The sequence below is a fragment of the Gopherus evgoodei genome, chromosome 4 (genome assembly GCF_007399415.2).
Source record: "Gopherus evgoodei ecotype Sinaloan lineage chromosome 4, rGopEvg1_v1.p, whole genome shotgun sequence".
NCBI classification, from domain to species: Eukaryota; Metazoa; Chordata; order Testudines; family Testudinidae; genus Gopherus; species Gopherus evgoodei.
Window position 1 is genome coordinate 20,118,083 of NC_044325.1, and position 14,668 is coordinate 20,132,750.

Sequence of the window (14,668 nt, forward strand, 5' to 3'; positions counted from 1 at the left end):
TCAGGACCAGATTTTCACAAGAGCCCAGCACACAATAGCTTCCACTGAGACAGGTATGGCCAGATTTGAAGAGTTCTGCATGTTGGGTGCTGAGCTCTTGTGAAAATCTGTGCAATACTGAATAGAACAGGTTTCTTCATGCAACTCTATTAGCAGTAATACTGACAACTACCACCACCTTGAAAGACGTTTACTCATCTTCAGAACAAAGGTGGTTTATAGGACAACAATCAGATTTTTTTTTAAATAATCGTCTTGCACAAGATCACAATATCTCAGTTTGAATGTACACTAGGATAGTCACACTTGAGAGAATCATTGTTCCTACGTTTCAATTCCTTATGCTATTAGTCCAATATGAATGGGGCACCAGGTGGAATTCCTCTCTCACACTCACTCACAGAGAGAGCTCTCTCCTCAGAATGGCCCATACCCTTGTAGTTAGGGCACTCAGATGGAATATGGGAGACTTGCATCTAAGTCCCTGCTCTGACTATTCTGGGATGGGGAGGGGTGCGAAATCATCTCTACCATTTTTCTTTTGTTCTGAAAATTTTCAAAAGATCTGAGTTTTATCTTGATACAAATCAGGGGGGAAAATTGAAATCTCAAAGACAGTCACAGAATGGGAAAACCATTTCCTGTCCAGCTCAACTTCTGAATCTAATTTGTGGCCTTAAACTATCCTAGTATTATGGAAAGAAATCAAAACCGTAGCACATGAGTAATCTGCTTGTAAGAGAGTGGGCACAACAGGCTTATAAAATGGAACTAGCATGGGCTAGGCCAAATGACAGCATATTAAAATTTTAACATGAGCAATCCAGCTTTATACAGCAAAATACCTAAGCATGTGCTTAAAGTTATTTACACGAGTAGTCCCCTCAAAGTTAATACTGCAGAGGAATGTTTGCTAAATAACTATCTCCCCACTGACTTTTTTTTAAAAGTTCCTGGAAACCTCTCTATTGGTCTTAATGTAGGTTTTGTAAAAACAAGTTTTTACAAACTCAATCATGTCTTGATTGCCTCCATCCAGCTGTCACAATTTGAGAGAAAAAAACCAGAATATTAAGAATTTATGCAAAACTTGCAAGGCAATGCCACCTTGTGGCTATATTCTAAAACTAGTTTTACCACAGTGGGCATTTGTTATTATGCACTTCAATTTATTCAAATATTGGAAACTTTTTAAAATTTAAATCATAGGCCCCAATCCTCCAATCAGAGAAGTGTGGCTGGACCTTTGTGCTTGCAAGGAACCCCACTGCAGTCAATGGGGTGAGTGCAAGGCTAGATCCACTTAGATCACATTCAAGAATCAGGGCTTAAGTCATTAAGTAGTCTGAAAATAATGGGAGCATTTTTAAACATTTACTGCTACCAAAAGTTGTTGAAATAGCCTATTTATTTATGACAGATAAACAGCTGTATTTGAACATGTTTAATATTTCAGTGAAAAAGAGTCGTCTATTCCATTCATAGTGGGCCAGATTCTCATCTGGTCTAACCGAGAATAGCTCCACTGATTTTAATGTAGCTATGCTGTTTTACCAGCTGAGGATCTGGTCTAGCACCTGCATTGGTATTCCTTTGAGAGGATGAATAAAAGGAAGAAATTAAAAGATTACAAAAATAAGTACAAACAGCAAACAGTAGTAATAGGTTCCAACCATTACATTTGAATAAAAATAGAATTATGGAAATAGCTGAAAGCAAATGCACAAATCCATACACAAAGTAAATATTACCACTATCTAAACCTTCAAGCAACCTGCACCACCAGTTTAAATTGACATTGGGTAGCGATGAAAAATGTACACTATTAAATGTGGAACAGAAAAAAAAAAAGATAACTGAAGAACAAATAAAATACATTTAAAATTAGCATTGCAACCTCAAGAATTAGCATTCAAAAATGCCCCCCAAAATCATGAGATTTTAAAAATAATAAATTTCTGTCTAATTTGTTTTTCAGGTTTTTGCGCCTTTAACATTCACTTTTTCAAGCTTTTTTCTGCAATCATGGGGGCAAGAAACTTGCTTAAAAAACAAAAAAAAAGAAAAAAAGAAAGAAAGCTGAGGTTCTCACAATCATCTGACACCAGGAGCTGGAGCGCTAAGAAAAACCACCAAATATTGCAAAGTTCATGTTAAAATTGCTAGAGCTAGCAACACAAATGGCATTACAATACAGAAATTAAAGTGCTGTGCAGCTTGTTTGTGTGACATCTGAGCCACTTTAAAACACTGACCTCTACGCAATACAAAAGGTACAAAATGCTGTACAGCAGAAGTAGTCAATCTTTACAATATCACAGAATCTAGAAAAATAAATGATCTCTTAGGTCACTTGGTCCATCTCTGCTAACACAAAATATAAAATTCAAAGGACATCTTGCAAGAAAAAGCACAGAAACCATACTAAACCACCACTGCCATTTGAATTAAGGCTCTTATTTACTATCCAATGAACCATGTTAAAATTTTCTAAAGCCTTTGCACTGTGCTTGTAATTGTTTATAGTAGGACAACTGATTTGCTTCAGCATAAGTGAGAAGCAGTTAACACAATATCCAAAGCATAGTGTGTCCTGCAAACTTGCTGAACAATCCCAAAGAAATCAATTATCAGAGGGGTAGCCGTGTTAGTCTGGATCTGTAAAAGCAGCAAAGGATCCTGTGGCACCTTATAGACTAACAGACGTATTGGAGCTTGAGCTTTCGTGGGTGAATACCCACTTTGTCAGATGCATGTAGTGGAAATTTCCAGGGGCAGGTATATATATGCAAGCAAGCTAAAGATAATGAAGGTAGTTCAATCAGGGAGGATGTGGCCCTGTTCCAGCAGTTGAGGTGTGAAAACCAAGGGAGGAGAACCAAGGGACCTCAACTTTCCTCAACTTTCCAATACGTCTGTTAGTCTATAAGGTGCCACAGGATCCTTTGCTGCTTTTAAGGTAATTAATGTACAGCATAACCAGATCTTTCCCTTTATACACCATATTTTTACTGAGATAGGGCTTGATTAGCCACTCCCATGTGAAAGCCTGCACAAGGGGCCTGTAAAACAGAAAATCTGAGTTCTCCACTCATTCTGTGATGGGTTTGCCCCTGCCAAAGAGGATGCAGGGTTCACTTATATACTACAAGTATTCCCAAGCTGGCTACATTGAGGCTCTGTGCCCCATTCCTCAGATGTAAGGCTGCATTGCAGTTTCCTCTGACAGTTAGTGATGGTCCTCAACAGTAGAATAGTATCCAAGGCTGCATTACTTGTCCTGACCTCTATGGTGCCAGCAGGTAAACAGCACATGTTCCCACCAGCTTATTCATGCCCTTTAAAAAACACATTACAATTTTCCTACAAATTTCCTATTAGGGTTGGAAGGGACCTCAAGAGATCATCTAGTCCAACCCCTTGCTCAAAGCAGAACCAATCCCCAAATGGCCCCCTCAAGGCCTGAACACACAACCCTGGACTTAGCAGGCCAATGCTCTAACCACTGAGCTATCCCACCTCCCCGTGGGAAAACTCAGTTTGTTTTCCATGAAAGACAAAGTGTCAGCATTTCACTTTAGATCCTTGCCTTATTTCCAGATACCCTTTCTTTACTGCACATTAAGGGTCTCAGGGACAAGAAACTTAGGTTACTACCATGTATTATCTTTATCTTAACCATCTACTTTTTTGTTTTGAAAAGATGGATTCTGTGAGGCCAACTCAGTGGGGTGAAATGAAGCTAGAAGGCAACACATGCATCTACACTACTGGTGTCAGCAGTGAAAAGCAAGCTGCGCCCACACTGCGGTATGTAGCTACAAGTGTCAGTGAAAGACTGCAGCATGGAAAGGCTTTCAGCATCTCTCCACTGCTGAAGCCTTTCACTGCAGCAAGGAAAGAATCTGGTAGTGGTGCCTGCTGACTTCCCCCACCACCAGAGCCTTTTCCTGTGGTCAGGGAAAGGCTCCAAAAGCCAGTGGGACACTACACTGCTAAAAGTAGCATTTTAGACAGGGAGGCATGGTTTCGACAAGTTGACAGCCATGTATTCTCTCTCTCTCTCACACCCACACACCCCTTTCATGTGTGTCTTTACTTGCCTTACCTGTACCCCACTGTCCACACAGCAATTAAACCATGCTGGGGAAGCTACTCCGTTGCATATACTACACACCATCAAAAAAAGCACATAGTGTAAGATGGGTCGGCAACCTTTCAGCAGTGGTGTGCCAAGTCTTCATGTATACACTCTAATTTAAGGCTTTGCGTGCCGGTAATACATTTTAACGTTTTTTAGAAGGTCTCTCTAAGTCTATAATATATAACCAAACCACTGTTATATGTAAAGTAAACAAGGTTTTCAAAATGTTTCAGAAGCTTTATTAAAAATTAAATTAAAATGCAGATCATATTAGTTTAGTGTGATCCTTGCCCTTGCTAAGCTTTCCAATGTTTGGTGGAATGTATTTGGATACTTTACACAGGCTTCTGAGTGATCAGTTGTTAACGGTCCAGAACCCCAGATCGGCAGCTGAGGTGAGTGGAGCTGGTGGCTGGTAGGGGTGAGCAGGGCCGGAGGCCTGGACCCTGTCTGACAGGGGGCCTGCACTGGGATTCCAACCGAAAGCAAGGTGAGTGGGGCTGCGGCGGGGACCATGGCTAGCAAGAGGCCAGGAGCCAGAACCCCAGAGCGGTGGCGGGCTGAGTGTCTCCGCCCACCCCTGCTCTGGGGTTTCAGCTGCTGGCTCCTGCCAGCTGGGGTCTCTGCCTGCTCCCAGCCTGGGATTCCTTCATTCAGGCCGGCAGCAGGCGCTAAGTGGGACCAGCGGTAGGACCCCGGCTGGCAAGGGGCCAGCAGCAGGAACCCCAGAGTGGCGGCGGGCTGAGAGTCTTAACCCACCCAGCATGCCACCTTTGACATGCATGCCGTAGGTTGCAGACCCCTGGTGTAAGATGTACCCACAGTGAGCCTTAGAACAATGCAAGTATGGAAGTGGAATGGCAGGGTCTCATGCAGTTTTGTTATATCCATAGCCTAAAGGAAACCCACCCTCTCATAGCTTTTATACCATGGCTAACTCTAGAACTACAGCCAACGCAGCAGCTAGAAGAGACTTACTCTTTGTCTGAAACTTTAGCATTATTACACTGTCCAATACTTGTAGCCACCCAACTTAAAGCTTTCAGTACTCACCGTGCACAATTGGAATAAGAAATACTGTGCCCACAAAGAAAACACAAATGCTGCTGAATGCAAAAGAGTGAGGCCTATTTCCCATTCCAGTAATGGAACATATGCAATTACCACTACGTGCAGCTCGGTAAGCATCCCAGGATCAGACCCTATACTGCTCCATGGGAACCAGGAGGTCCAGCAACACACTTTAAAAGTAACTTGAAATATGTGTATGTGGTCTGTGTCTTTTCCATTATGGCACAGAAAGGACCATTAATACCTATATCTCAGCTAATACGGCCAAGAGATTTTGATACTCAGACTAAAAATCCTTTCCTTGCTGAATTGCCTATAGGGGAGTAAGTCTGTTAAAAGATTTAAAACATTTAATGGAGGTCTGAAAAGCTCTCGCTCCAGGAACCCAATCCTCCCACAAAAACAAAACTTGGCAGGCTTTGAGTTAAAGTACAACTACCCCAAATGGATATTTCTGAGGCAAAATATAAACTTTCAGACTTTCCAATTGGATTGTGAAGAAGGAGAGGGCAGGTGCCCTTTACATGACATTTCTGGAGCACATTACACCCTTCCAATACAGGCAAGTTTTCTTTGCCATTTGTTTCTCTGCTTTTGGTTTCCTTTTTTCTCCCATCTATGCAACCCAGATAAGCACTTCTTTTCCCTTTCTGGTTCGCTCTCCTTCCTTCTAACCTACATTCTCTGCATGAGCTGCCCATCATGACAGCCACCTTTCAAAGGGACAGGTTAGAGGATTACTGACTAATAAGGATTTTGAGCTTTGAAATCCACGTCAGTGGTCTCTGACCACAGGTTCATATGAAATAAAGTGTAGAGAAAAATGAGCCAAAACACGACTGTCAACTACTCTGAAATACAAATACTTTGTAAACAACCTGCCTGATCTCTCCAGGAGCCTGGAAGCAAGTCACTATTTTCAGCTGTAACCCTAAGTGGAAAGGAGGAAAAAAGCAGACACATTTAGAGGTTCAAATTTGTAGAAAAATTTTAAAATTTAAAACCACTGTTTTCTGTTCAAATAGTTCAAGTTGTTTCCTAAAATCTCTCTCTAAAACCCCCCGATATTTAAGGACAGTAACATCATCTATCAAGGAATGTTTTACATTCACAAAATACAGGTTTAAGCTATTTTCACTGTTAACAGAAACAGAAGCCTGAAGGAAGGTTGTAGAGCTGATATCACTGTTTAAAAAACAAAAAACCACAACCCACACATTTGATATAACTTTTTATGATCCTTAAGTTTACTTTAAAAAAAAAAAAGATCAAATATTTTAGGAAAAGTATGCTTTCCCACTGACAGTTTGCAGTTTCTGGTTGAGGTAGGCACCAAGCTTAATGTCCAGATATAGTTACATATAAAGCTGCTTATTGAATAATTAGATTTCTGATGCGTACTCCAAAAGAGGGTAGGTACAATGCATGCATCTTTTCTAGATCAAGGTTATGCTAGAAGAAACCACGAAGATTCAGGCAGCCAATAATGTGATTAGGAGAGAATGTTCACAAGTCAGATCATATTGGGAGTCAAATTCTACTCCCTTCTCTGCTTTGAGCTATGTGACCTAGGACAAGTGTTTGAGGTTAGACCTCACAGATGAAAGGTTATGTGTCTAGAACAATGCCATCCCCCTATGAAAAAGCACTACCATCAATTGATACTATTTTGACCCATAAATCAGTATTCAAAGATAGCAACCACTGAACAGACACAAAACGTGTGTTGTGTTATTTGTAGTGCTGGGAAATATGCTTATCTATGCCAGTAGAACCCAGCTCAAGGCAGTCCTTGAAGGTAACTGTAGCATCAGATAACAGCGTGAGTAATTCAGAAGTCTCTTCAAACATATACAAAAGTTTATTTAGCTACAGTCTTAAAAAAATATCACATAAAATGCATAGAAATCCCATTGTTAATACCACACACTAGAAGGGTCAGATATCCATATATAAATATGTTCTTCATGGCACTTGATATCTTAGCCATAAAGATGTTTTGATAGTTCATTAAGAGTTTCAGGCTTCAAACATTGAGCAGCCATTGCAAAGAACTTGCTCGCCAGTATCACTGTAACTAGAAGAGAAACAAAAACAGTCATATGTCAACCGAGTGTACACTATTTTCGACACAGTATAAGGCTTCCCCTCCTTTCTTCAAAACTCACCATAAACAAAAGATTCCTGAAAGAACTAAGACTTACACCATTTCTCTACATTAGATCAGGGGTTCTCAAACTTCATTGCACTGCAAACCCCTTCTGACAACAAAAAACTACTACACTGGGGGGGAGGGGGGGAAGAGAGAGGAGAGAAGGCTGATCCCACCCAAGCCCCACCTGCAGGGGGCAAAACTTTTCAGCCCAGGTGGAGGGGAGGGGGAAAAGAGGTTGTAACCTGAGCCCTGCCACCCAGGACTGAAACCTCAGGCTTTGGCCCCAGGCAATACGGCTTGGCTTTTAGCCAAGTCTAAGCCAGCCCTAGCAACCCCATTAAAATGAGGTCCCAACCCACAGTTAGGGAAACACTAATGGTGCTATAAATTCTTTCCAGCTACTTCACAAGTGTGTATTCCCTCTATCAGCTCTATAGACCTATGATATGAGACATGCATTTCTCACCTCCCAGGACATTTGGATAGAAAGCTGAATCACTTACAGTAAGAGTAGATTACATTATACACAATATTCCTTCCTGTTTCACATAGTTTAAAGACAAAACTAGATGCTCCCTGAAGTTTCAGGATCACTTGCGTACAACATTAAGATACAGCAAGGGTGGGCAAACTTTTTGGCCTGAGGGCCACATTGGGTTTTGTAAATTGTATGGAGGGCCAGTTAGGGGAGGGAGTCGTGGCCCAGCTCTCACCTCCTATCTACCCCCCGCCCTGAGACTCCTGCCCCATCCAACTCCCCCTGTTCCCTGACAGCCCCTCTGGGACCTCTGCCCCATCCACACACCCCTACTCCCTGTCTGCCCCATCCAACCCCTCCTCTCATTCCTGATGCTGCCCCCCCCATCCAACCCCCCCCTTCTCTCTGTCCCCTGACTGCCCCCTCCAACACCCCCCCTTCCTGACTGCTCCCTGGAACCCCACACACCATCCACACCCCCGCCCACCACCCTGAACTCTCCTGCCCTATATCCAACCCCCCCTGCTCCCTTACCAAGCTATCTGGAGCGCCAGTGGCTGGCAACGCTACAGCTGCGCCGCCCAGCTGGAGCCAGGCCACACTGCCACCGCCACCACGCAGCACAGAGCACCAGGTCAGGCAGGGATCTGCAGCTGCACTGCCCCAGGAGCTCACAGTCCTGCCACCCAGAGCATTGTGCCAGCGACAGAGCAAGCGAGCTGAGGCTACGAGTGAGGGGGGTTAGCCTCCCAGGCCATGAGCTTGGGGGCCGGGCTGGGATGTCCCATGGGCTGTAGTTTGCCCACCCCTGAGAGACAGTATGTGAAGGCACAGCATATGAATGGACCATCACAGTCTGATGCATACTGCATCCTTTCCCTTATTGAAATAGTATATTCTAAAAAGCTGCACTTACTCAATAATCGAACACAATGAACAGGCAACAGCATTACAGCACTTGCAGAGTTTGCTGCAATTCTGGCATACGAAACGATCACACTGTGTGCAAGCTTCTTTGATGTCAACAGTTCTTATGCAGGAGGAACACGCTTTGGAAATTCCCACTGGTGGAGCTGTTTTAGAAATACGTTTTTAAGATTCTTATACCAGGACAGAAGATTTGAGCATCAGATGTTTAAAGTTCTACAAGGTTCAGGATAGTATATTACCTCCATATTGACGTTATGACTGTAATTACATTGGTGGCATTGGAAATTTTGACAGCTAAAGTGCATTATTGCAGGCATCAGCACAAAACAGAGCCCACCTACTAAGTTTCATTAAAGACAGACTTTTGTGGCATGCCACATCAAGGTTATCAAGCAGATTATATTAAATTCATAAACTGATTCTGAGGCTCTCAGTTCTTAAATAAATTATATTTTAAACAAAAAGGGAGCTACATGACAGCTACTAAACATTTCATTAGCAATAGCTAAGCAGCTCTAGTAAAAAAAAAGTATGTTCTGTGCATTCGCTGAAGGAGACTAATGAAGTCCACTTTCCTATGCTGCTAATCCATCAACAATATTGCAGATACCTGCTGATGTAACAAATAATTAGCCAGATGTCACTTACTCTTTTCCATTGCTTGGGAATGCCTCAGTAGTTTTCCATCTTGCCCAATGAGCATTTGTCCGTTCCAACTGTACCTTGTACATGTTTCCTGGGCATCTTTAAGTGGCTCTGGAAAGTCCGTGACTGTGTTTCCCTTCCACACACTATCCATGTAGGCCTGGGCGCCTCGGAAGAGTAGCTCCTTGGTCTTCTCTGGGAGGCAGCAACAGGGATGAGAAGAAGAGGGGCACGTTAGCCCAGCCCTATAGAGGGGCACACTGGGGACTCATCCTAGGCCTGGCAGGATGAGTTCGTAAATGGGCCAGTGTCGATTTCACCGCAGGCATGGAAAGCCTCAGAAAAGCTGCTTCCCTGGATAGCAGAAATGTAGGGCTGGGCAGAGTAAGGAAACCACTGTCGGAGGGCTAGGAGTCTGCATTAGGGACACTGCCCGGGAACATTTTGCCAGGTGACAGATTCAGGGTGACCAGATGTAATGATTTTATAGGGGACAGTCCCGATTTTTAGGTCTTTTTCTTATATAAGCTCCTATTACGCCCCACCCCCAGCCCCAATTTTTCACAACTGCTGTCTGGTCACTCTAGGTGACAGCTTGGGTTCAAGGGGTTATAACGCTGCAGCTTGTTGAACCTCAACGTCGGCTGCCCTCAGAAAGTTGCTGCCTGACGCCCCCATAACTCGCCCCCACGGCGCTGTCCTCCAGCCTCACACACCGACCCCGAGCGGGACAAGCTGGGGCCGCCGCCGCCTTGGCCAGACCCAGGCCCCGCAATCCCCGCCCGCCCGCCCGGAGCAACACAAGCCCGCCCCGCCGGGGACTCCCGCCCGGGGCAGCCATGGGGGCGCTATGACCTGCCCCGCCCGGCCCCTCACCGAAGAGCTCCCGCCGGTACTTCTCGCCCAGGGCGCCCCGGCTCAGCTCCCGCAGCCCCACGCGGGTTTTCAGCTGCAGCGGGGCCGTGTCCCCGAAGGGGCAGGAGCGCTTCGGCATCCCGGCCCGGCGGCGGAGGGACACCGCGGGTGCCGCCGCGCTCCCACACCCCGCAGGGACGCGCTGCGCAGGAACCTGGCTGGGGCCGAGCGAGCCTGAAAGCGCGATAGCCCGAGCCCGAGCCCGGCCCCGCCCACTTTCAGTCCTGGCCGTTACGTCACCAAACTCCCGGCCAATCAAGGGAAGAGACTAGGGCGGCGCGCGGGCAAGCGGGAGGGGGGCGGGCAGGCGGAGGCAGAGTGAATGGGGCGGGGCTCACTAGGGGACTGCGAGGGGAGGGGGACTGGTCTGCGGAGGGAGTGGCACGAGAAGCTGGGAGCCAGGAGTCTTTGGTGTTGTGCTGTGTCTTGGGGCGTCAGGGAGCCTAGTGGGTAGAGCTAGGTGCCAGGACTCCTGGTTCTGCTCTGGGTCTGGGGGCGTCAGGGAGCCTAGTGGGTAGAGCTTGGTGCCAGGACTCCTGGTTCTGCTCTGGGTCTGGGGGCGTCAGGGAGCCTAGTGGGTAGAGCTAGGTGCCAGGACTCCTGGGTTCTGATGTGGGTCTTGGGGTGTCAGGGGGCCTAGTGGGTAGAGCTAGGTGCCAGGACTCCTGGGTTCTGTTGTGGGTCTTGGGGCGTCAAGGGGCCTAGTGGGTAGAGCTAGGTGCCAGGAGTCCTGGTTCTGCTCTGGGTCTGGGGGCGTCAGGGAGCCTAGTGGGTAGAGCTTGGTGCCAGGACTCCTGGTTCTGCTGTGGGTCTGGGGGCATCAGGGGGCCTAGTGGGTAGAGCTAGGTGCCAGGACCCCTGGGTTCTGTTGTGGGTCTGGGGTGCCAGGGGCCCTAGTGGTAGAGCTAGGTGCTAGGACTCCTGGGTTCTGTTGTGGGTCTGGGGTGCCAGGGGGTTTTGTGGGTAGAGCTAGGTGCTAAGACTTGTTGGTGCTGCTATGCCCATTTGGATGGCCAAGGGCCTAGGAGATAAAACTGTGGTCCAGGACTTCTAGGCTGGTTTGAGTAAGTCACTTCCTTTCTATGCCTCAGTTACCCATCTGTAAAATGGGATGAAAAGGAGAACTTTAATGATCCCCAGGTGAATCAATACTAAGAAGCATAACCGCCCACCAACCCTCTGCTCCCTCTCAGGGCATAGAATCCTGTAGACACCCTCCTCCCCAATCAGGTACAGTAACCTGCTCCCAACTCTGCTGAAAATGTAAACACATTTTTTACTTCTCTGTTTTCTAATAATACTCTCTGCTAAGGGCCTAGACCGGCCAGGTGTTGAGTACGTTAAGGGAGTTCATGATAAAATCCTAGGTACATGGAAGGCATTCAGCACCTTGCAGTCTTGAGCTTTTGTGTAGCACCTTTCTTAGGATGTCTCTGTGCTTTACAAAGGTGAGTAAATACGAGATCAGTGGGAGTGTGATCATCTTTTCCATCTTGCTCCCCGTCAGGTCCAACAAAACGGATGAAATTCGGTGATGGGTTCTGGTCACGTGCAACCTGTGACCTTTTGCATGTATGCTAAGATAGCATACATAAGGTGAATAAGGTGTAATAATGCAGTCAAATTCTGCTTGAGATTTGGATTCTTACATCAGATGAAATGAGAAATCAAACAAAAAGGTAAGAGTTATGTTCTGGTAGAGGAGAGTGATTCTAAAACTCTTGATCTTAGAATAAGAAATAGGGTTGACAGTGAGCAGCATGTGCCACAACTGCACAGCAGGATCTTTCATTTAAGGGCAGAATTTAGGGCATTTTGCCTCGAGGTTGACATATGATATTGTCAGGATGTTCTGTTATGATTATCTTTGCAGTATGCTGCCATCACCCACTCCAGGGCAAACACAGAATTCTTCTGTTGCAATCATTAGATTCTGCCTCAGGTGCTAACATCTCTTCTTTAATTGCTCCACAAGCCTCATCCTTGGCAACATCTGCTAGTGATCAGGCATCTTCAATTTGTAGGCTAAAAGGCAAAATAATTCTGTCTCATCTGCCTCAGCATGACTTGGTGTCCTGTAGGGAGAGAGTTGGTTCATCTGCTAGTCTGTTAACTCTTCACCCAATAGAATGATCCAGGAGTACTTTTATTAACCTCACTGCAATATGCCTTGAGGAAGATTCAGTGGTGACTTGGAAACAGAAGAGACGACTGTGATCTGGTATGGCAAAGCTTGCTAGCATCTAACATTCACGAAAATTAATGGTGACAATTTCCCAGTTAGTTGAGAGTCTGTGTTATGTTATTCTACTTCTGAATGTGAAGAAACAAAACAGACTTCCAACAGTAATTGGGAATATGTTACTTTGGTTTATCTTTGAAAACATGTTTGTGAAAGAAAGCTAGGAAGCAAGATGGAAAATTAGACAATCCCATTTTCAATGAGCTCTTCTTCCAAGAATCATCTGGGCATATTTGTGTGTATTGTGTAAAAATGATTGGCTGAAAACTTTCTAACTCCTAAAACAAAGCCATTTTTTTTTATTTTTACAGTTTCAGTATCTAATATGCAAACCACATTCAGGCGCATGCCACACAATTTACAGTCCAGCTTTCAAACACCCCTGAATTGTGAGCATGTTTGATTTGGGGTTCTGATTCTGTCCATGATGAAAATAAAGGTCATTTACAACATTTGTGCATAGGTGGGGATTATGAACACCTCAAAATTCAAAGATGTTCATATCTATGATTTTGGTTCTTGTCCACCTGTAATATAAACAACACATTTATAAATGCTGGGATACCTCAGCTAAGCCTTCAACATAAATGCCATCAGCCACCCAAAGTACAATGGTATTTCTTGAAGTGTTATTACTTTATAAAATATTTTTGTTCCATTTTTGTTGGAATTGTCTAATAAATTGTAATCCTTGAGGTTATAAGAGATTTCTGAACTGTTCTAAGATCATAAATATTGGACTCCCATGAACATTGGGGCCTTTAAAATATTCAACCTCTCTTTCCAGTTTCATCCATCCCAAACTCCACCTCCCCCCAAAAGTTTTTTCTTCATTCAATACTTTCCCCCTTGCATGTGTAATAAATATTCCTTAGTTATTCCCCCTCTCACTGGCAGAGGACATCTTTAAAAATTGCTAAACGCTGGGGGTCAAATTCTTGTATTTAGACCAGTGTAAATCTCAAATTCCTTGAAGAGATCTGATTTGGATTTACAACAGTGTAAATGAAAGCAAAATTTGGCCAACTGTTCAATTCTTTACCAGTAAATGTTGGTGTGACTGGGGTCCCAGAGGAGCCAACTGAGGTCACTCAAGGTGAACTGCAAAGAATGAGGCAGGCAGACAAACCCCAAAGCTGATGGATATTCCAATACCTAGATTTACCAAGCCAGTACAAAATAGCTTCTATAATACCTCACTGGTTACCCAGAAGCCAACAACACAATTTACTTAAAGTAACCCAGCCTCAGGCCTCCACCCAGACATCCAAGTCAAATATGATGAGGATTACTGAAAATCTTATTCATCATATAAAAAAGTTCTGCCAGTCCCAAAGGATCAGACACATTACTTCCCAGGTTAATGAAAATTCCAGATCTTACCCAAATAGATGCTTACAGCCAATTCTTATTAACTAAACTAAAATTTGTTAAAAAAGAAAAGGGAGACAGAATTGGTTAAAAGATCAGTATGCATACAGACTGAGTGCAATTCTTGAGATTCAAATTCATAGCAGAGATGGTGAGCTGTGTAGCTGCAAAGAGTTCTTTCAGAAATTGTTCATAGGTTATAGTCTAATGCTTATATTCAGGGTGGTCCAGTCAGGTGTGGGATCTCAGCCTTTATGGCTTAAGCTTTCCCTGCATGAACCCTCAAGTAGAATCTGAGATGACAGGATCAGGACCCAAGGTATTTCTAACAGCCACTTGACCATACAGTCCTAGGTGAACAATAGGCTTTTGATGTAATCTTCTGTTTCCTAAACCTCACCAGTAATTAACTACATGAATTAACATAAGATAATTTATCCATTAGGCAGTCTATCACAAACTTTAAAGAGACATATAGACATTATTGCATTCAAGATTCAGCTAAATGTTAATATTCCCATTTGATCTCTGAATCAATAGCTATAGTGACAGACAGGAACTGTCTGTTTACATGGGTAATTATTAAACAAGATATAAGTAAACACACACAATTAGTATCACCTCTAATTCTCTAACAATACAAGTTTGCACTTTGAAGTTCTAGCCTATCTAGTAGGGAATGGCCCTAATTACCATTCACATGATTTCCACTCTACT

General features: G+C 44.3%; 1 protein-coding gene across 1 annotated transcript; it reads right to left on the reverse strand.

Annotated features, from left to right (window-relative positions):
- Window positions 1-7,053: 7,053 nt before the first annotated feature.
- SIVA1 (SIVA1 apoptosis inducing factor) lies at window positions 7,054-10,495 on the reverse strand. Its single transcript, XM_030558625.1, has 4 exons — window positions 10,300-10,495; window positions 9,427-9,618; window positions 8,765-8,921; window positions 7,054-7,292 (listed from the first exon to the last, which is right to left on the reverse strand). Exons 1-4 carry the CDS (start codon window positions 10,415-10,417, stop codon window positions 7,235-7,237), a joined length of 525 nt encoding a protein of 174 aa, XP_030414485.1. The 5' UTR covers window positions 10,418-10,495; the 3' UTR covers window positions 7,054-7,234.
- Window positions 10,496-14,668: the final 4,173 nt, after the last annotated feature.